The sequence below is a fragment of the Saccopteryx bilineata genome, chromosome 5 (assembly GCF_036850765.1).
Source record: "Saccopteryx bilineata isolate mSacBil1 chromosome 5, mSacBil1_pri_phased_curated, whole genome shotgun sequence".
NCBI classification, from domain to species: Eukaryota; Metazoa; Chordata; class Mammalia; order Chiroptera; family Emballonuridae; genus Saccopteryx; species Saccopteryx bilineata.
In genome coordinates, this window is record NC_089494.1 from 7,536,312 (window position 1) to 7,558,594 (window position 22,283).

General features: G+C 48.9%; 1 protein-coding gene across 1 annotated transcript in view; it reads right to left on the bottom strand.

Moving 5' to 3' along the window:
- Positions 1-22,283, bottom strand: part of ARMC9 (armadillo repeat containing 9) — a 150,130-nt gene that overhangs the window by 12,009 nt on the left and 115,838 nt on the right. Inside the window, exons 20-22 of the mRNA XM_066280587.1 lie at positions 17,971-18,075; positions 8,741-8,862; positions 3,486-3,628 (exon numbers count right to left, since the gene is read on the bottom strand). Coding sequence (XP_066136684.1) covers positions 3,486-3,628; positions 8,741-8,862; positions 17,971-18,075 — 370 coding nt within the window. The remainder of the gene's footprint in view (positions 1-3,485; positions 3,629-8,740; positions 8,863-17,970; positions 18,076-22,283) is intronic.

Genomic DNA, 22,283 nt, shown 5'->3' on the forward strand with positions numbered 1-22,283 from the left:
TCTTCTCTGGCCCCACTCTCTTCTCTTCCTATGCCAAGGGGTCCATGTCACTGTCAGAGCACCACGGTGACAAGGTCTGGATTCGTCACTTTCTTCATCCTTTCAGTTCTTTGAAAGTCTTCCTAGAACCTCTGTTTTACCTTCAATGAAGATCTTAAATCAAGACTGGCAGGCCCCTCAAACCTGTAGCAAGGGGCGCAACTTTGACTTCCAGATAACCCTCGTTTGACCCAGACAAGGAAGCTGTTGCTGGTATGAAACCCAACGGGTGGCTTTATTCACTGGGCAGTCTCCTCCCAGAACTGGGTCTGGGACTAGAATCTCAGCCATCTCTGACCCATTCTTCAACGGACAACAGGCCAGCTTGTCTGCTTGATGGGCTTATAAGACCCTGGAGACAGAGCCCAGGTGTGTGAAATAATTGAGGGCCCCACAGACAAGTGCTGGGCTGCACGCGGGAAAATCCCACTACGGTTTGTGGCGTTACAAGATGGCGCCCCGGGGTGGGCAGTCCTCAGGATCAGCGGCTTCCCAGGTGGCCGGTGTGGGGAGTGGTTGGGGACGCCACCTCCCGCCCAGCCTCTCCCCCTCTTCCCACAGGAGAGCAGAGGAACTAAGCTGAGCTCTCCCTTGACCTTTTGAAGTTTCGGTTCAGTCACCAAACAGTGGTCACCCTGTCCTCCACTCAATGTCACACTGCCGACTTTCAGGAAAACGGGCCGGGGGAGCCGGGAGCTGTGGGGAGCAGGCAGCCAGCCGTGCGCACCTGAGGCTTCCTGGGACAGCGCACTGTTTTCTTATCTGCTGATCCATCTCGGGCAGGGCTGGCCATCTAACTACAGGGTCCACGAATAAGGCAGGTGATGTTGATATCCAAAACAGTCTTGGTTTTTAGGGAAATGGGAATAATTTTACAATGTCCTCAGCCAGTGACTTGTAAAATTCTAAGTCACATTCTCGGCTTTTCCCTTTGGGAACAATTTCCTCTTGGCACAGCCGGGCTGAGCCCTTAAAAAGGCTGAACTTCCTGGCCTGGCGTTCAACCAATTGAGCGGTCTGAGGATTCCGCCGGTTTGAACCTCATCATGACTTTCACCCCCTTGGTGTTGGCCCAACGCATAGGTGGGGAGGGGGCTCCCTGGGCAGACAGGACGCGCAGGTCACGGGAGGGGGCTCCCACCAGGTCTCGAGGTGGGGCATGAACCCCCCGCACGCGTGAAGGCCGGGAGGTCGGACTCCGTAGCAAGTCCAGTGTGTGAGCAGCCCGTGCGGAGTCCCCGGGCGAGGCCCGGATGGGACAGGGTGGAGGGGTGGGGGGCGGGGGAGCAGGAGCAGAGAGGGGAAGGAGGGGCTGGAAGAGTGGGACTGCAGTGGGGGGGGTCAGCAGGAAGTCCAAGCAGGCTCTCTCGATGGGGAAGGAATGACATGGAGGACAGTGAGGATCAGCATGGCCGCCCGCCCACTGCCACCATTCTTCTCTCCCTGCTCATCAGCGCACACGCTTGCATCGCTTATATCGGCTGAGCCCAGACGCGGCCTCCCAACCAGTCCCCACACAGCATCCCAAGCCCGGAAGCCTGTCTGCCACCCCTCCTTACGGTGGCGACACCAGCCGGGGAGCTGACACTGGTCCAAGGACATCAGTCTTGGGGAGGCTGCGGCCGGGCAGGCCTGAGCGAGGGCAGAAGGAAGAACAGATCCTACACCAGACACGGAATCCGTGCTCAGCACGCGACCTAGGGAGAGCCGTGAATCTGGAGGCTCGGCTTCTCTGAGGGAAGGTCTTGTGTTCAGATAAAGGATTTGAAAGGGCAAGTGAAGGTGTTGGGCTGAGGCTGACAGCAGCCTGGCGCAGCGGGTGGACAGAGGTGGGTGTGCCTCGTCGCTGGCAGGTGGTGGGCAGGCGGGGGGTCAGTGTTCTGGGGTCTGCCGAGGTGGGAGAGGAGTTGACAGGCAGAAGGGGAGTCCTGGGTCCCAGCCAGGCCTAAGGAAGGAGGAGCAGGTGGAGGGAGGGACAGATGACGCATGGTCATGGCGCCCGAGGGGGCTGCAGGCGCACCCGCAGCGTGGAGGGCTGGCTCCCCAGGGAGAGGCACTGGGGACCGCTGGGGACTGCCAAGGCTGATCCCCCGGTGGGCGCCCGCTGTTTTCATCTGAGGAACCAGAACTCGCCAGGGCCTTTACTCGGCAGGGCTAGTAGCAATTGTTCTTGAAAATAACAATAACGTCAATGTCGCCAACAACAACATCCGCTGCCACTCAGCCCTCTCGGGTCTGTGAAAATTTCCAGTCCCACCGCCCGGCAGGATCTAGCATGAGAAATCTTTCCGAAAGATAGGACCATACTTACAATCCAGTGCCGGACAGAGGGCCACCCTGGTGGTCATTTTACTAAAACCAGGATGTTACTGATAAATAAATGAGTTACCTTCACTGCAACTTTTTGGAGGTCCAGATCTACGGAATTGGAAACCATTTTTAACTCAAAGGCATTAGGTCCAACTGGCAAAAGTTGTTAGACCACCTAAAACCATCCGGGCAGCAGAAACGTTTGGATAAATTGAACCAATCACCTTTTAGTGGAGGTGTCACAGTATTCACTCTAATAAAATACATGTAAAATAACAGATGATCAAAGTTGGTAAACCTCGGTAAACTTTAAAACTGCCTCCCCCCCCCCCCCGGCAGGGGACCCTGCCCCCGCGTCCCAGACAGCCTGGCTGTCCCCGCACTCTGGACTGACTGCCCGCGGCTCCGAACCCGGGCTTGGAAGCGTTTGGGTCCAGTTGTGAGCAGATGATAAAAGTTCTCAGATGTTTCTCATACTGGAATCTGACCTGCTCCTCTGTTGTTTTTCCTATTGGAATTGAGATTAGAGTTTTATCTGGCTTGCTCATATCCTTTTAATTTCCTCTTGAAAAAAAAAAAAAACCCACAAAAAACTTTGTACGTTTCTGAAGCTACGCATATATATTTTTTTTTCTGGCATCTGAAGAATACTTTTATCCCGTACCGGTCTCTGGTGAACTCAAGTAGATGCTCCCAGACGTGTCTGGAAACTTCTCCCAGAGTAGTTTCCGCCCCTAGTTGCAAACTTCTGCCCAGTGGCTGACCACTTACTTCCACACCAAGCGCCAGGTACCAAACCCCGGTCACGGAGCTCAACCGTTTTGAGATTCCTCCTCTGAAACCTCCCATGAAACATGGCTTTCCCCAGGGAGAAGTCTTGTCCGAAGAGCTTGCAGACGGGAGCAGGGGACACAGTGCTCTCTCTGAGAGCAGGGGCCCGGAGAAATGCTATAGCCAGGCCTGGCTGTGTGACCACAGGCCCGCAGGCTTCCGTGAGCCGGGGCTCAGAGGGGTCCCGGGAGCAGGTGCAGGCCCAGCCTCTCCGGGTCCGTAGCTGCGGCTGCTTCATTCCTTTCCAGAGGTCAGCAGCCCCCGAACCAGCCCCCTCCCCCACCGCACGCGGCCAGTGTTCTCACATGACGTCCTGACACGAGGCTCCGGAGCCCCAAGTTCGTCCCTGTCCCCCTCGCTGGCTGCCAGGTGGGCCTTTGGTGCCGACGGCAGGCGGCCGTTCCTGGCGTGGCGAGCTGTCTCCGGAGAAACGGGATGGTCTTCCAGCCTGGAGTGAAAAGGGGGGAAACAGCCATCAATACGGAGAGCCGGGAGGTACCTGACTGCCAACGACCTGGGAGTATCACAAACAGATACAGAAAGTGGAAGCACCTGAGATTCTTTTGTTAGACTGAGGTTAGCAGATGGTAAACCTTGTTAATTTTTCTATTGATTTGAGAGAGGAAGGGAGAGAGAGAGAAAGAAGCATCAATTTGTTTCACTTCGTGGTTCCATTTAGTTGTGCACTCATTGATTGCTTCTCATACGTGCCCGGACCAGGGGTTGAACCTGCGACCTCTGGCGTGCTGGGTCGATGCTTGATCCACTGAGTCACCCACCAGGGCAGATAGTAAATCTTTTTAAGGGCATTTCCAGAAACTAGGAAGTACCCCGACCTTACTCATTAGCTCTTATAAATTTAGTGATACGTGGCTTAGTATCTTTCTAAGACACAGCTCTGTCTTTTGGCTTTGGGTGACTTGGGCATGACATCATTTCAACCAAGTTAAGGCACCAATCTTCCAGCTTTTCCTCCAAGGATGAAGCAGATTAGCAAAGGGATGAATCCAATCAGAAAAAACATGACATCATGTTGGCCATGACGACAGGAGTTAGACACAGTACTGGGCAAGATTTTGTATCTAGGTCTCTACCCACATGGTGCAGGCATGGCCTCAGGTTGGCACCTGGGTGGATGGAGAGTCATTCAGCCAGCAGACAGGTGTTGTGTGTCTTGGTGCACCAGGCCCCAGCCAGGAGTGAGAGATGGGGGCCTGGGTGAGCTCACCCCAGAGGGGCAGGCAGGGGGCTCCCGGTCAGCCTGTGAGCACAGTGTGACTTCCCTTCATGTTTGCCACCTGCTCCAGCAAGGGCTGGCAGGGGACCAGGGTGCGGGGGTAACTGCATGTGCCTACCCTTTCTGGAGTGGGCCCTACAAAATGCGTGTGTGTGTTTGTTGATTTTAGAGACAGGGAAGAAGGGAGATAGAAAAAGGGAGCAACATGCATTCATTGGTTCTTGTATGTGCCCTTAGGGGTTCGAACCCGCAACCTTGGCATATAGAAATGACGCTCTAACCAACTGAGCTACCTAGCCAGGCCTCGAAATGGTTGTTCATGAATGTTGGTTCCAGTAACAAAGGCAACAGACCGTTAACCTCCCCGAGGGAGCAGGAAACCTGTGTGTGTGTGCGTTTGTGTGTGTCTGTGTGTCTGCGTACCACTTAGCCAGTCCTGAACTCTGACCTTCTTGCTTGGGGCCAAAAGGAGGAAAATTTCCCCGCAGAGGTAACACCATGAGCAAAGGGAGGAGGCAGAGGAATGACTGATGCTGCGTGGTGGCAGAAATATTTAAAGCGCCATGAGAACTGACGCCTGGGGCGTGTCGTGGGGAACTTCCGGGCTGAGGTTGATTAGATGTGACCTCCAAAGGAGATAGGAGTCACAGTCATGCCGTGACAATGTGCTGGAAAGAGCGTTCTGTCTGTGGCCGTGGAGGGTGGACCACGGGGGGATAACCATTAGGAGGCTCTCCCGGGCCGGGCCGGGGAGAGAGTGACTCGGGAGGGCAGAGAGAAGGGCCAGAGTCCAGAGAGCGGTCCACAGGGTGGGCTCAGGTTCGGGAACCGGGGTGTTAACACCGTTCCCTGAAGCAGGCGCTCAGAGGGCAGTGGTGCTCATCTAGGAAACACTGAATTGAAGGCCACTGTGGGAAGAAGTCCAGGCTGAAGGTAGAGATGTGGTGGCCAGCGGTGTGTAATGGAAACCAGAGAACAAGCAGGATGGGATGGGGACCTTACACAAGGCCTGCAGAACACGACGTTTAGGAAGAAGGGTGACAGCGGGGGACCAGCCCATGGTGGCGGCGGGACCAGAGAGAGTGATCAGGGGATGGGAGGTTTTCAGGAGTGGCAACCGCGAGACATCCTGAGTGACCTCCAGGGGTCGGAACAGGAAGGCGGCAATAACTGGCTGAAGTCACAGCCAGACCACGTGGGGCTGTGATGGAGAGGATCTGAGGTGCGGGAGGTAGAGAGGCATCAGGGAGGCGGGATCTGAGGTGCAGGAAGCAGGGAGGCATCAGGGAGGCGGGATCTGAGGTGCGGGAGGCAGGGAGGCATCAGGGAGGCGGTAGGGGGAGGTTGCAGATGGAGCAAAGTTTGGACAGGGAGGGGAGGAGAAGGGATCTGGAGTCACCAGAGGAGTGAGGCCTGGACCAGAGAAGAACAGGCCAGGGTGAGAGAGGGAGCATCCCCACATTGTATTTGTTTTATTCTTCACTTTTCTTTTCTTAAATATAAAACTAGTGTTTACCATAAAAACTTAGGAAAATATACAGAATTTATAGAATGTCCTGCCCTCTAAATACCTAAACATAACCACGATGACCATTTGCTCTCTTTTTAAAAATGCAAATATATACTAAAAAAAAAACTCCACAAAAAATGGGGGATCGCTGTAAGTGGCCAGTAGGCTAGATCCACAATTCTTTTTTAAATTACATTTATTGGGGTGACATTGGTTAATAAAATGATACAGGCTTCAGGTGATCCACACTATTTTTAACTTGCTTTTTCACTTAGCAATATATTGTGAGGCTCTCCTCATCTATTGCATATTCTTCTAAAACATCATGTTCGCTACTGTTTTTATGTGCATATATAACTTAGGTCATCAGTCTCCTACTTGGGGCATTTAGATTATTTTTCATTTTATAAATAACGGGGTAGTAAGTACCCGTGAGGGCAGGGGGTTTCTATGTCTTGTTGCGGCCATATCTCCGGTGCCTGGCTGTTGGCTACAAACTACTATGGAGTAACACCAGAAACAACCACACTGAGCAGCCACAGCGGAACGCCAACTAAAATACAGCATATTCACTTGAAATATTTTATGGCCAATCTCCCTGAATGAGTAAGTGTAGGGTTTTTTGCTTGCTCTCTTCAAGCCTGTTTGCTCGGGTTTCTCTCCAGCACTCTCTCTAGACAGGAAGAGAGGCTCCCAACCACGGAAGCGCTTCTCTCCTGCCACACTGGACTGCCCAGCCTGGGTGCCCCCAGAGCCTGCAGGGGTCTGTCTAGCAAGCTTCCTGGGTCTCCAGGGAGGCCAGAGGCTCTGGGTAACCAGACTAAAGTTGTTTTCCTTTTTTAAAACCTCCACTTTCTTGCCTGACCAGGCGGCGGCACAGTGGATAGAGCGTTGGACTGGGATGCGGAGGACCCAGGTTTGAGACCCTGAGGTCACCAGCTTGAGCGTGGGCTCATCTGGTTTGAGAAAAGCTCACCAGCTTGGACCCAAGGTCGCTGGCTTGAGCAAGGGGTAACTCGGTCTGCTGAAGGCCCACGGTCAAGGCACATATGAGAAAGCAATAAATGATCAACTAAGGTGTCGCAATGAAAACTGATGATTGATGCTTCTCATCTCTCTCCGTTCCTGTCTGTCCCTATCTATCCCTCTCTTTGACCCTCTCTCTGTCTCTGTAAAAAAAAAAAAAAGAAAAAAAAGAAATAAAACCTCCATTTTCTTTTAAAAATATTTATATTGATTGATTTAGAGAGGAAGGAAGAAAGAGAGAGAGAGAAACAACAACTTGTTGTTCCACTTATTCATGCACTCATTAACTGAATATGCCCTGACCAGGGAGAGGACTCACAGCCTTAGAGTATTGGGGATGGTGCTCTAACCAAGTAAGCTACCTGGCCAGGGCCAGACTGAAGGTTTATGTAAACAGGGTAAAAGCATGGTACAAAAAAATGAATAAGGCTTGGCAGCCAAAAATGCTTATAGTCATCTAAATGTAAGTCAATTCAGTGTCTTAACCTGTGACCCTCCATCCCAACAAAGAGCCTCATGCTGAGCGGTGGGATTCAAATCATTTAGCAACCGGTTCTCTGTCCTAATGACCTTTTTAAGTATAAAAAACGATATACCAAAAGGTAGTTTAAAATCTCATGCATTTAATACTTAAATATGAACAATAAAAGAGGTATATAAAACTAAGATTATAAGAGTTTTAAAATATTAATGAAAAGATATTAAATAATACCTGACAAAGAACAATAAAACTGTTATTTAAGATATTTCCATATTGCTTCTTTTTTTAAAATTAATTAATTAATTAATTAATTAATTTTTACAGAGAGAGTGAGTCAGAGAGAGGGATAGACAGGGCAGACAGATAGGAATGGAGAGAGATGAGAAGCATCAATCATCAGTTTTTCATTGCGTGTTCCAACGCCTTAGTTGTTCATTGATTGCTCTCTCATATGTGCCTTGACTGCGGGCCTTCAGCAGACCGAGTAACCCCTTGCTGGAGCCAGCGACCTTGGGTTCAAGCTGTTGGGCTTTTGCTCAAACCAGATGAGCTCGTGCTTAAGCTGGTGACCTCGGGGTCTTGAACCTGGGTCCTCTGCATCCCAGTCCGACGCTCTATCCACTGCGCCACCGCCTGGTCAGGCCCATATTGCTTCTTGATTGGCATCCTCACTTGCAATGTTTTCACCTATGGACAGAATGAACATGACTACGGGCGCTTAGAATACGCTGGTCCAAAGAAGAACGTTAAAAAAGAGTAAGGAATGTCAATTTGTGATTTAAAGAGTAAGGAATGTCAATTTGTGATTTTCACATTGGGCAGCTGCCCAAGTGCCCACCTTAGAGAGAACCCTGATGACGAGTGCCATTTTAACCACTGGTTCACCGAACTCAATAAAAAATTAGGTATCGGTTCTGCTGAACCAGTGCAAACCAGCTGAATCCCACCACTGCTCGTGCTACATGAGAGGCTGCAGACAAGAAACAACAAACGTCCTGTGTGGGCAGACTTTCTGGCCCTTCCTTTGACCATCGGCCCACACTCGGCCTCCCCTGGGGAAAGGCCAGAAGTGGCCCCGCAATCCTTAAGTCCAACCAGCTCACTTTCTGCAAAGAAGAAAGCTGGGGGTGGGGGTGGGGGAGACTCAACCTCCCTTTAAAAATCCCCAAAAGATAAACAAGAAAGAGATAAATGCTTTTCCATAGGAATGTTTTATTTTGAAACTTTATATGCATACATCTTACACTGCCGTGAATTAAAATGAAGGTTAAAGCAATAAGCCCCGCCTCGTCCAGCCCGAACTTACACTGGGTACCCGTTCCTGTGGCCGCTGGGGGTGACGGGCCTGCGCAGGGGCTCCGCGCCGCCCCACTGCACGCCGGCCGGCCCCTTCCGCCGAGCCTTCCCCGTGTTCGTGTTCGTCATGATCTGAGGGAAGGAAGGAGGAGAGGGGGCTGAAGACAGTGTCCCGAGAGCCGACCTAGAAGCAGAGCTTACTAGGTTTAATAAGTTAATCTAAAAAAAAAAAAAAAAGTTAATCTACAATAATACGAGGCTTCGCAAGAAAAGGAGGAAGGATTGTGCCACAGATGATTCAAACTTCCCCCTTAGGTTTGCACATTACACCATTTAGCAGTATAAATTAAAAATAGAAAATCAAACCATAGGAAAAAAAGAAACAAAACAGTTGAATAAATCACATCTCTGAAGAGGACCAACTTCTGCAAGTGTCAAGGAAAATACAACAGGTTTGGTTTCATTAAAAAATTAACGTTTCCGCCTGACCTGTGGCGGCGCAGTGGATAGAGCGTTGACCTGGAAATGCTGAGGTCGCCGGTTCAAAACCCCAGGCTTGTTGGGTCAAGGTACATATGAGAAGCAACAAGCAATCAACGAACAATTAAAGTGAAGCAACTATGAGATACTTCTCGCTTCCTTACCCCTCTCCTCTCTCTGTAAAATAAATAAAAATCTTTTTAAAAAATTAAAAAAATTAACGTTTACATATATATAATATTGAAAGATAAGCCAAATTAACAGATAAATGACAGACTGTGAAGAAATATTCCCAGTAAATTTAACCAATTAAAGGTTAACGTTTTTGCCTGGCCTGTGGTGGTGTAGTGGATGGAGCGTTGACATGGAATGCTGGGGTCACCTGTTCAAAGCCCTGGGCTTGCCCTGTCAAGGTACATAGGAGAAGCAATCACTGAACAGCTAAAGTGAATCAACTATGAGTTGTTACTTCTCACCTTCCCTCCCCTCTCTCTTGTAAAATCAGTAAACAAAATCATTAAAGTTTTCATTAGATAAGGATCTTTTACAACTTAAGTAAAATATTAAATAGATAATTGGGCAAAGAATTCAAACAGCCAAGTCACAAAATGGAAAATATCACCAGAAAATAGAAAAATGATCAACCTTATAAGTGATGAACAGAGTGAAGAAATAAAAATGGAGTTACTATAGTCAAGCTGCTAAATTACTAAAATCAAGTAGATTGAGGCCTGAGGAAATGATTCTATTCTTGCTTTAATTTAACCTGGGAACTTGAACTTTTGAACTTTCCAGTCCTGCGTCAATGCCTGGATATACATCAGACCTCCAGGTGACCCTCTGATTATCTCCTGAAGGACTGAGGAAGAAAGTCCTTTCCAGACCACCTGACATCCAGTATCCAGACCATCAGTCACCTAGAGCAGGGGTTTTCAACCACCAGTCGGCGAAATGGTGCCAGACTGCCAGAAATTTCGTGCCAGTCACGAAAGAGTTAACCACCTGGATGTTGTATGAAGACTATAGACCTAATGATTATGGACTCTGTTGATCTTAGTTGATTTTTTTATGCTCAGGGTGATTTCTGCCTTAGTGGCCTCCGAAACAATTCTCCTATTTTCACCATTCCCCAAGAGTAAAAAGGTTGAAAACCACTGACCTAGATAGAGTGTTATCACCTCCGACCAATCCAGAGGCTAGGAATGCAGTGTTATCACCTCCGACCAATCCAGAGGCTAGGAATGCAGTGTTATCACCTCCGACCAATCCAGAGGCTAGGAATGCAGGACCGATCCTCCTCAAGTGTGGTGTACCTTTTCCTGTAAGAGCCCTCCGTTCTTCTTTCTGCCTTGGAACACTGGGCATTGCCTACTTGTGTTTACGGTTTGCAAACCCTAAGACCCTTGAATAAATCTTCATCATTTATTTCTAGCCAAAGCCTCTGAACTCTTTTTGAGTTCTTCCATACAAGTAATTAGAAACTACAATTTTGGTCTGACCTGTGGTGGCGCAGTGGATAGTGCATCGACCTGGAACGCTGAGGTTGCAGGTTCAAAACCCTGGGCTTGTCCGGCCAAGGCACATATGGGAGTTGATGCTTCCTGCTCCTCCCCCCTTCTCTCTCTCACTCTCTCTCTCTCAAATGAATAAATAAAATCTAAAAAAAGAAAATTTAAAAAAGGAAAAAAGAAACTACAGTTTTACCAAAAAAGAATCATTCTCCAATTATTAAATGAGTGACAATTAAAGAAATGATCCCCAACCACTGCTGGCAAAAGTTTAAAATGTTAGTAGCATGGAGATGTGACACAGCTCTTTTGGAAAGAAATTTGGCATTTTTTTTCCAAGCACCATAAATATGTTCATATCCTTAGGTGTCGATCCTTGTGACAAAATCCAAAATATGGAAACTGTTCGATAAACAAAGTTGCTTGTTACAAAATTATTATAGAGTAAAACAGGAATGATCTAACTGTCCTGGTCATAGGGAAATAAGTAAAACATGGTATATTCATCTGAAATATTATATAGCCATTTACAGTGATAAAAACTAGGTTATAAAGAAAATGTTTATTTAAAACCTTACATAAAGTTCAGGTTAGAATACTGCATATAAATGATGCTTTCAATTATATATACTAAAAGTATGCAAAAAAACGGAGGATTTAGTGACACTAAATGATTATAGTGGATATTGGGATAGTAAAACCAAGAATAATATTTTTCCTATTTCCCAAGTTTTCTGTAATGCAGTTAGATTATGTTAATAATTAAGAAAAGTAGGTCCTGGCCGTTTGGCTCAGTGGTAGAGCATCAGCCTGGCGTGCAGGAGTCCCAGGTTCGATTCCCAGACAGAGCACACAGGAGAAGCGCCCATCTGCTTCTCCACCCCTCTCCTTCTCCTTCCTCTCTGTCTCTCCCTTCCCCTCCCGCAGCCGAGGCTCCATTGGAGCAAAAGATGGCCCGGGCGCTGGGGATGGTCCCATGGCCTCTGCCCCAGGCGCTAGAGTGGCTCTGGTCGCAACAGAGCGACACCCCGGATGGGCAGAGCATCGCCCCCTGGTGGGCATGCCAGGTGGATCCCGGTCGGGCGCATGCAGGAGTCTGTCTGACTGCCTCCCCGTTTCCAGCTTCAGAAAGAAAAAAAAAAGTTGTTTAAGAAAGAAAGCACTGTGAAAGTGGTGAAATCTGTGGACTGTACCAACATCAGTTTTCTGGCTTGATAACGTGCTAGTTACGTAAGACCTGGGGAAACTGGGTGAAGGGTGCACAGGGCCACTCTGCTATGCTTTCAACTTACTGTGAATCTATAAGTATTTCAAAGATAGAGGTTAAAAAAATATTTTTGAATTGGTATTACTTCTGTGATTTCTACTGAAGAGTTATTTGAGTTTCTCTAGTACTATTTGAGGTAGGGAGAAGATAAAAGGGTCAATTTCCTCCGGGCAAGAACCAACAGGCCTCACACGCGCTGTGGGTACAGCCCCCAGCCAGGGCAGTGGGCAGTGGGCAGGCTGGGCCCAAACCTGCACTGGTAAGGGGTGGGTGGATGGAAGGGCATGGGAAGGGAAGACGACAGGGGAGAGAAGGTGGAGGGAGGCCTCTACCCTCATGGAGGAAACGGAACACAATTAAGCTTTCCAAATAATAACCGGAACGCAGTTCCTTTTCCCTTTATACCACTCGTGAAATTCGCAGGTGAGAAGCTCGCTGTATGAATCACAGTCACTTAATCCTGCTGTCCACTTGGGCTTCCCTCTGTCGCTCTGCCCTCTTCCAGGATCTAGGGCCCCCATCACAGGGCAGGGCCCTTATATCCAATTTTCAGTGGTGCTTTAGGACAGTGGTCCCCAACCTTTTTTGGGCCACGGACCGGTTTAATGTCAGAAAATATTTTCATGGACCGGCCTTTAGGGTGGGACGGATAAATGTATCACGTGACCGAGACAAGCGTCAAGAGTGAGTCTTAGACGGATGTAACAGAGGGAATCTGGTCATTTTTTTTTTTTTTTTTTTTTCATTTTTCTGAAGCTGGAAACAGGGAGAGACAGACAGACTCCCGCATGCGCCCGACCGGGATCCACCCGGCATGCCCACCAGGGGCGACGCTCTGCCCACCAGGGGGCGATGCTCTGCCCATCCTGGGCGTCGCCATGTTGCGACCAGAGCCACTCTAGCGCCTGGGGCAGAGGCCACAGAGCCATCCCCAGCGCCCGGGCCATCTTTGCTCCAATGGAGCCTTGGCTGCGGGAGGGGACGAGAGAGACAGAGAGGAAAGCGCGGCGGAGGGGTGGAGAAGCAAATGGGCGCTTCTCCTGTGTGCCCTGGCCGGGAATCGAACCCGGGTCCTCCGCACGCTAGGCCGACGCTCTACCGCTGAGCCAACCGGCCAGGGCCGAATCTGGTCATTTTTTAAAAATAAAACAAAGTTCATACTTAAATATAAATAAAACGGAAATAATGTAAGTTATTTATTCTTTCTCTGTGGACCGGTACCAAATGGCCCATGGACCGGTACTGGTCCGCAGCCCAGGGGTTGGGGACAAGACTGAAAGGGCTAAGTCTGTGCTTTGGGGATCGAACCAACAGCTCTCTGGCCAGGGCAGGATGGAGAGATCTTCAGCATACCTGGTCCAGCAGCCCGCTGTCAGCTCGACCGAGTTCCAGGGCAATGCTTCAGGGCTGGTGGGAGAGGAGAGAGAAGGGGCCCTGGCCTCCACCTTGCTCACCCAGAGGAATGCAGCCTTTATCTGCATTACAGAAGGAGATTTTCTCTCAAAGAACAACAGAACCTGCCACTAAAGGACTGCTGTTTTCTTCTGCTCAGACTTCCCTTCTGCTCTTTCCGTTTCTGTCCGCATTACCAAAAACTACAGGAGAGGCCAAAAGGACATTTTCTAATCTATCAGTAAGAGAATGGGATCAGATATGTTACAGGAAGGAATGTATCTGGTTTATTTTCCTTATCTCACTTGGTAGAGAAACTATAAACTCATTATATATGTAAAAACAACCAAAGAGCATAAAGCAAAAACTATGTGTGTGTGTACACATATGTGTGTATGTGTGTGTACATACATGTGTGTGTGTGTATAAAATTAACTAGGTAGTGTGCCAAACAGCTCGTTAATGAAAACATTATTTTTCTCTTTGTCGTATTGATCAGTTCCACAAAATCTGAATTTGACTTTGCTTTGTTTTCTCTTTCTAAATTAAATATTAACTTTTTTCTTTTTTTGACAGAGACAGAGAGTCAGAAAGAGGGACAGATAGGGACAGACAGGAAGGGAGAGAGATGAGAAGCATCAATTCTTTGTTGCAGCTCCTTAGTTGTTCAGTGAGTGCTTTCTCATATGTGCCTTGACCAGGTGATGTGGGGGGGATACCTCAGACCAGTGACCTCTTGCTCAAGCCAGCGACCCTGCTCTCCAGCTAGTGAGCCCGCACTCAAGTCAGATGAGTCCTCACTCAAGCCAGTGACCTCAGCCTCCCAGGTTGACGCTCTATCCACTGCGCCACCACCAGTCAGGCCCTCCATACTAGTAGTTTTTAAATCATCTGGTAGAGAAATTACAAACTCATTATATATGTAAAGACAACCAAAGGTCATAAAACAAAAACTATACAGAAAAAAAACTTGGTAGTGTACAATGGTTCCTGGGAGGGGTGGGGCAGGGCCTAGACTGTTTTTAAGCCACATTCGGTGGTATGCTGGCTCTGACGTCACGGGACAGTCCCTGCCGGGCCACCAGCCCCTCCTCGCTGTTCCGTGCTTCCCTCCCCAACAGCACTGTTTATCTGCGCTGTGTCTCCTTGTGTAAACTTCTCAAAGGTAACAGCTTCAACTTTTTTGGCATTCTGCTCTGTGTTAGGCAAACGGCACCCGTTCAATAAAAACTTTTTGAATATATATTTCTGACACAATGTTTCAAAAAACCGGTATTTTTGGAATGGTCTTGAAACATCTACCTAGTACATCAAAATGGGAGGCATGGGTCATGATTTTGGAGCACGTATTGCCCAGGGAAACGTCTTCCGTTTTCGGCACGTTCCTCTATTTGACACAAACAGTTATGAGGATAGGAGCTTAAGACTCTTGTGTTTCCCACTAGAGCCAAAGGCAAATAAGACCCCTCTTAATCACTGACCCAGCTAGACAGGGGCTGTCAGGCTGGCAATTTCAAATCAAGATTGGGTGACTGAATGCAGATTAGGAAGACTAATGAATAAAGACAGCGGGACTGGGAGTGTCCATGGAACCGCAGTGATTTTCCTGCTCAACGTCACGTCTTCTAATAAAGCTGTGTAGTGCTTCTACGATGAGAGCCTATGGTGGCCTGGCACCGGGGGCTGAGTGCAGCCCCCAAACACCTACTTCCAGGTGCTAACCCCTGGAACCTGGGGCTGGGACCTCGTGTGGACAATCATTGCAGATGTATTGATAATTAAGTTAGGGATCTTGAGATGAAGAGATCACCATAGGTTATCTGACATCCAACGACAAGTGTCCTCATAAGAGATGGAAGAGAAGACAGAGAGAAGAGGAGGGGCCCGTGGAAATGGAGGCAGAGTTTGGAGTCAAACAGCCACAAGCCAAGGAACAGCGGGAGCCGCCAGAAACTTCGGAGGGAGGTGGCTGTGTTGATGTCTTGATTTTGGACGTCTGCCTTCCAGAACTGTGAGGGAATACATTTCTGTTGCTTTAAGCCATCTAGGTTATAGTAATTTGTTACGGCAGTCCCAGCAAAGGAGTAAACTCAGTCTTCACGTCTGTACATGTATGAATTCTTTCTGTGTGTCTCCTTACCACTCACATCTCCTCGGAAAAGTAACGGACACCAACGAGATAAGCAAGCATATGTGCAACCTTTCCGCTGGCTTCAAAATGTCTCCTTCTGGCCTGACCTGTGGTGGCGCAGTGGATAAAGCGTCAACCTGGAAATGCTGAGGTTGCCGGTTCAAAACACTGGGCTTGCCTGGTCAAGGCACATATGGGAGTTGATGCTTCCTGCTCTTCCCCCCTTCTCTCTCTCTCTCTCTCTCTCTCTCTCTCTCTCCTCTCTATAATGAATAAAATCTTTAAAAAAATGTCTCCTTCTGGTAAGAGGATAGTATATATACGTTGAGGAGACTCAGAACTGCATGCTGTGGTGACACCGTTTCCGGGTGCCATTACACGGGTTATTGATTGCTTTGAAAGCTCTGTCCCTTCATGCCGCGCCAATCTGCATGATTAAACCAGCTGTCCCAGCTCGTTCTGATCTTGCTTTGTTGTTAGAAGTCCTCACATCAATGGAAGCTCTCAGCTGGGGCGTTTCACCATGCAGAGTGCTCTCAGTTATTTAGCCAAGGGGCTGTATTCAGGTGTGTGTCCGACAAGGCTCCATGGACCCCTCCTGACCCTCCCGGGCCTGTGCGGGGTGTCTGGGTATGTATGTCCCAAGCACAGACTGCGCCCTCGACGGCAACCACCCCTGCCCACTACCGAAGCCCCACCGGCCTGCCTCCCACTCTCCTCAGCACCTGCCCCTGGAGCAGGACAGCGATGCTTTTGGAACAGCAGGTCCCATCAGACAGAGCTCCGCCCTTCCCTGAGAAAGCTGAATGCTGGGGGGGAGGGGAGGGACGGACGACGGGACAAAGGCTGGTCTAGGCTCCGGACTTCCACAGCAACCGGAACCAGATTTCCTCACTTCCAACCTTTCCCAGGCATCTCCCCACCTGACCTGTAAACGGAGCCTCCCCAGTCAGTTTCATTCCTTTGATCCTGAGACACTCTGGGGACAGAGGCCCGCAGCAGACTCACCCACGTCGGGTTGGGGTCGGGTCCGGCAGTTACCCAGCCTCTCTCTCCTCCCACTCTCATCCTACAGTCTATTCTCCGCAAAGCAGCCGGACTGAGAACAGGGGCTGTTATATTAAATCCGAAGTCAAACTGAGCCACTGCCCTGCTCTGAATCCTCCAACTTCCTAGCCCGTGCAGGCTCAAGTCCCAGACCTCTGCCTGTAGTACCCTCATGATTGGGCCTTCAGCCATCCTCCAAGCTCAGGTTCTACCAGCAAATACTGCACTCCAGCCAGGGGACCATGGCCAGGGGACCAGGGAGACCAGTGCCCAGTGTGGTGGTGAGGGCCTGGACGGGGTGGGGAGCAGCAGTGGGCACAGACGGGCGCTTTCTACTTCTCCTCGCTCCTATGGAGGCTCAGGACACCTGCGTGACACGTCACCGTCTTTGCCTCCTGTCCCAATACCAACCCGCCTTGTCTGAGGAGATTTCGGGGTCCGTGTAGCTGACCCAGTCAACCACCAGCTTCAGAATTCTAGGAGTTCCTTTGAAGGCCAGTGCTCTCCGCCTCTATGCATGTAGCCGTCCGTCCGTCCCGTCCGTCACAGGGCCACAGTGCTTCTGTCCGGACGGGTCCTCATCCCTTGTAACTGCCCTCCCTTCAGAAACCTGACACTCCAGCACCCCACCGGCTCACCCCTGCGCTCTCTGGTCCAGGAGACACACAGGCCTGACACTGCCACACGCACACTGCCACCCTGCTGACCCCTCCTGCAGCCCCCAGGCAGCGGCCTCCTGCTCACGCCCCAGCTGGAGGGTGGCGCACCGTGCTCCCAGGGCGGCCTGAGCACCAGCCCTCAGGGAGCTCAGAGTCCAGACCGTGGCCCCATCATAGACATGAGACTCCACAGGCTGCTCGGATGCCTGGACGGGTCAGATTGTCCTGAACCCCCCCCCCTCCGTTTTCCCTGGTACTGTGTCCTCCTGGGTCTCCCCAAGCCTCTCTGATAGTTCTTGTCTGTCCTTCCGGGGTCCCTCTTCTGTCTCCCACTCCTGACATGCGTATGGCCCTCCGCCCTCAGCCCCTCACCTGCTCCTCTGTACCCTCTGCTTCAGCGGGCAGCCTCCTCTGCTCGGACGGCTCGGCCCTCAGCCGCGTGCCCAGGACGCCCAGATCCACTGTGGCCTTCCCTTCTAACATGATCCCTACCGAGGGTGGGCTGACCATCAGATACTATGAAGGTCCCTGGTGTGTGCCCTCCAGTGATATTCTAATCCCTCTTCTGTTCACCAGCAGGCCTATTTGTGACAGGTAGCTAGGGCCACATCAGGGCCTCTGGAAGCACACTGGCTAACGTGGAACTTCTCATAAACACAGACCAAACCCTTATGTGTTATGGCAAATGCTCAGTCCATCAGTGGGCCACCCCTTCTTTCTACTGCAGGGCCCCCAAGCCCTTCACGTGACACTCACTCCCAAGTACTCCGTGGTCAGAAGTTTCTCGCCTGAGAGTTCTCCAAGCTGGGGCTGGATTAGTTCATCTTTGTCCAGATCGGCTTCCATGATGTCATGGTCCTCCTGTTTCAAAGGAGACATGGGGTGAGTGCTCTGCATCCCCTGCCACAAGTTCCCAGAGGGATGGGTCCCCCGAGCGGACACCTGCCGCGAAATGAGAAGGCCTCAGCCCACCCACAGCAACTCGTGGGTCTGCACTGTGAAGGGTCTCCGCCCTGGGCGCATAAGCTCTCCACGAAGCTGAGAGGCAGAACGCCAGCCTGTGGGAAGCTGGGTGCCCACGAACACTGGCATGACCACGGCTTGAAGAGGTCCAGCAAGGCGCTCAATGATCCTGCCCTGTCACAGTTCCCAGAACTTTTCTCTCTGTGAGGTCAAGGTACCATGTGAACAGCCAAATCAGTCAGTCTACAAATAACTTTTAAGCATCTTCATGTGCACACGCCATACATAGTACAGGCTAGTATACGCCTAGTATAGGCTCTATTTCTCACGTAGGTTAGTCAATAAGTAAGAAGACTCAGCAAAGAGAGAGGAGTTGTTTTGCTTTGGGGAAAATGGTGTGGACACACTCACCCAATTCTTCCCACTAAATACAACACAAAACACTGGACACTTCATATAAAATAGACACGAGAGACTCTAAAAAATGGAGAGGTGGCAGGCTGGCTAAGTACCCTGGGACACAGGAATGAAAGGCGAGAGTTCTCTGGGTTTCCTTTTTGCCTTATAGATTTCACACTTGGAGCTAAGAAAGTCAGCAACCCAGGACTATGAATTGGAAAGACAGAAAGAGTCACTCCACAGCCTGCTCCCTCTGGCCGAAGGACCAGGAAACGGGCAGCCTCGCATTACAGAACGTCTAGGAAATAACCAAACACCACAGAAAACATTGCTGCCTGCCCCCAAGCACACCAGCGAGGGCCTTCAGGAGCCTAGACTTCTACCCTCACCCGGCTATAATGAGGCGCCCCAACACCGCCAGCTGGGGGGGGATCAGAGAAGGACAAGCAAGGAGGGGGAGCTTCATCCTTGCTGGCCGTGAACGAGGCCCTCCATCCTGAGTGAGCGGAGAGCATGACTTCCACCCCCTTGGCAGGAACGAGATCCCCCTCCATGCTGGGAGGGTGCTGAAGAAGATCTAGTAGAGACTCAACACTTGCTTCACCGCACACCATGTTCCCCTGGCATCACAGAGGCCACATGGGACCAGTGATGAGACACTCTTACCTTCTAGCCAGAGGGGTGGAGGCCCAGTGGGAACCCAGAACTGCCACGCCTGCCCTGCAGAACCAGGGAGTCCCCTCCCACCCCAACACACTGGGCGTCAACAGCCTCAGGCCCGTGGGGAGCCTGCAGTCCCCCACCCCCCGCAGGAATGAGAAGGGCCGGCTCGCCCTGCAGGGTGGCCTCAGAAGAAGCTAAAACAAGGTTTAAATAAGATCAAAAGTCTCCTAACATGATACCTAAAATACCCAGGTTTAAGCAAAGGTGACTCAACATGTAAGGAGAAAAGAGACAATAGATGTCAATATCAAGATAACAGATACAGATTTTAAAGCAGCCATCATCACAATGCTTCAAGGAGCAACTATAAGCACTATTGAGACAAATTAAAAAATACCAAGTTTCAAGAACATAGAAAAAATAAGAAATAAACCCAAAGCAAGCAAAAGGGCCTGACCTGTGGTGGCGCAGTGGGTAAAGTGTTGACCTGGAATGCTAAGGTTGCAGGTTCAAAACCCTGGGCTTGCCCGGTCAAGGCGCGTACAGGAAACAACTATTACAAGTTGATGCTTCCTGCTCTTCCCCTCCCCCCTTACTCTCACTCCATCCTCTCTCTAAAATCAAAGAAAATCTTTTTATTTTTAAATTTATTTTAGAGAGAAAGGAGGGGGTTGAGCAACAAAGACTTGATGCTTATCATCTTTCTCCTGACTGTCCCTATCTGTCCCTCTCTCTGTCGCAAAAAAAAAGACAAAGAAAAAACACACATTATCACAAGCCTCTCAACTGGAAATAGATAACTTGAGTAGTCTATAGTGTAACTGTTAAGGAAACTGAACTCATCATTTAAAAAATTCACAGTAAAGAAATCTCCAGGCCCATAGGGTTTCAACGAAGAATTTTATCAAACTTTTAAAAGAGTAACACCAGTTCTACACAATGTCTTCCAGAGAACATAAGGGAAGGATTACTTACTAATTCATTTTATAAAGCTAATTATTACCCTGGTACCAAAACCAGGCAAAGAAAATACCGTAAAAAGAAAAATAACTTTCATGAATAAAGATGCAAAAATTCTTAACAATCAAGTTTAAAAAAAGGAAAAAATCTTAAAAATATTAGCAAACAGAGCAATAGATCAATATGGTTTTTTTTTTTAGATCAATATGTTAAGTCTGGTTCAATATTTAAAATTTAATCATTGTAATCCACAAGATTAACAGGCTTATAAAGAAAAGAATCACATGATCATATTAATGTGAATAAAGAAAACATATGGCAAAATTAAATATATATATGACAAAAACTCTCAGAGAAATAGGAACAGAGGGGTACTTGATAATGATCTACAGAAAATTATGGCTAACATGATACTTAATGTTGAAAGACTAGATGCTTGTCCCTAAGGTTGGGAAGAAGACAAAGATTTCTACTTTTGTCATTCTTTTCAACATAGTGCAGAAAGTTCTAGGCAGAGCAATAAGGCAAAAAAGGGAAATAAAAAGCATACAGATCAGAAAGGAAAAAATAGTATTGTCTCCATTTGCAGATAACATGCTTGTCTATGTAGACAATCTCAGGAAATTGACTCCCTCCAGAAAATAACTCCTTGAATTAATAAGTGAGTTCAGCAAGGTCACAGGACTCTAGCCATCAGGGAAATGCAAATTCAAACCACAGTGAGATATCACTCCATACCAACCAGAATGGCTAAAATAAAAGACAGTGCCTGACCAGGCGGTGGCGCAGTGGATAGAGTGTCGGACTGGGATGCAGACGACCCAGGTTCGAGACCCCGAGGTCGCCAGCTTGAGCGCGGGCTCCTCTGGTTTGAGCAAAAGCTCACCAACCTGAACCCAAAGTCACTGGCTCCAGCAAGGGGTTACTCGGTCTGCTGAAGGCCCGCGGTCAAGGCACATATGAGAAAGCAATCAATGAACAACTAAGGTGTTGCAACGCGCAATGAAAAACTAATGGTTGATGCTTCTCATCTCTCTCTGTCCCTGTCTATCCCTCTCTCTGACTCACTGTCTCTTTAAAAAAAAAAAAAAAAAAAAAAAAAAAAAAAAGAATCAGCCAATGAATGCATAAATAAGTGGAACAACAACTCAATGTTTCTTTCTCTCTCTCCCTCCCCCTTCCTCCCTCTACAAAATCAATAATAATAAAAAAAAAAAAAAAGACAGTGACAACACCAAACATTGTCAGGATGCAGAGAAAGTATACTGCTTACAAAAATTAGGGGATATTTCAAAATGAATACAAAGCTAATTTTTGTGAGCAGTATAGATCAGTCACACATTGCTAATGGGAATACAAAAGAGCTACGGCCACTTAGGAAATCAGTTTGGCAATTTCTTAAAAAGCAAAACGTGCAACTTCATACCATACAGCAATTATGCTCTTGGGCATTTATGCCAGAGAAATGGAAACATTGTCACACAAACATCTGCACTTTTTTTTTTTTTTTAGCAAGAGAGAGAGAGACAGGAAGGGAGAGAGATGAAAAGCATAAACTCCCAGTTGTGGCGCCGTAGTTGTTCATTGATTGCTTCTCATATGTGCCCTGACTGAGGGGCTCCAGCTGAACCAGTCACTTCTTGCTCAAGCCAGTGACCTTGGGCTCAAGCCAGGTACCTTGCGCTTCAAGCCAGTGACCTTTGGGCTCAAGCCAGTGACCCCACACTCAAGCTGGTGAACCTGCACTCAAACTGGATGAACCCGTGCTTAAGCCGGTGACCCTGGGGTTTCAAACCTGAGACCTTAGATCCCAGGTCAACGCTCTATCCACTGTGCCACCACCAGTCAGGCTGTATAAAAAATTTTATAGCAGCTTTATTCACAATATCCAAAAGATGGGACTAACTAATGTCCTTCTACAGGAAAATGGTTAAAAAAACTGTGGTACATCCATGACATGAACTATTGCCACACACAAGCCTGGATGTACCTACAGTGAAATGCTCTGTGGAACTAGCCAATCCTCAGGCCCTGGCCAGCTGGTTCAGTGGATAGAAAGCTGGCCTGGTGTGCAGATGTCCTGG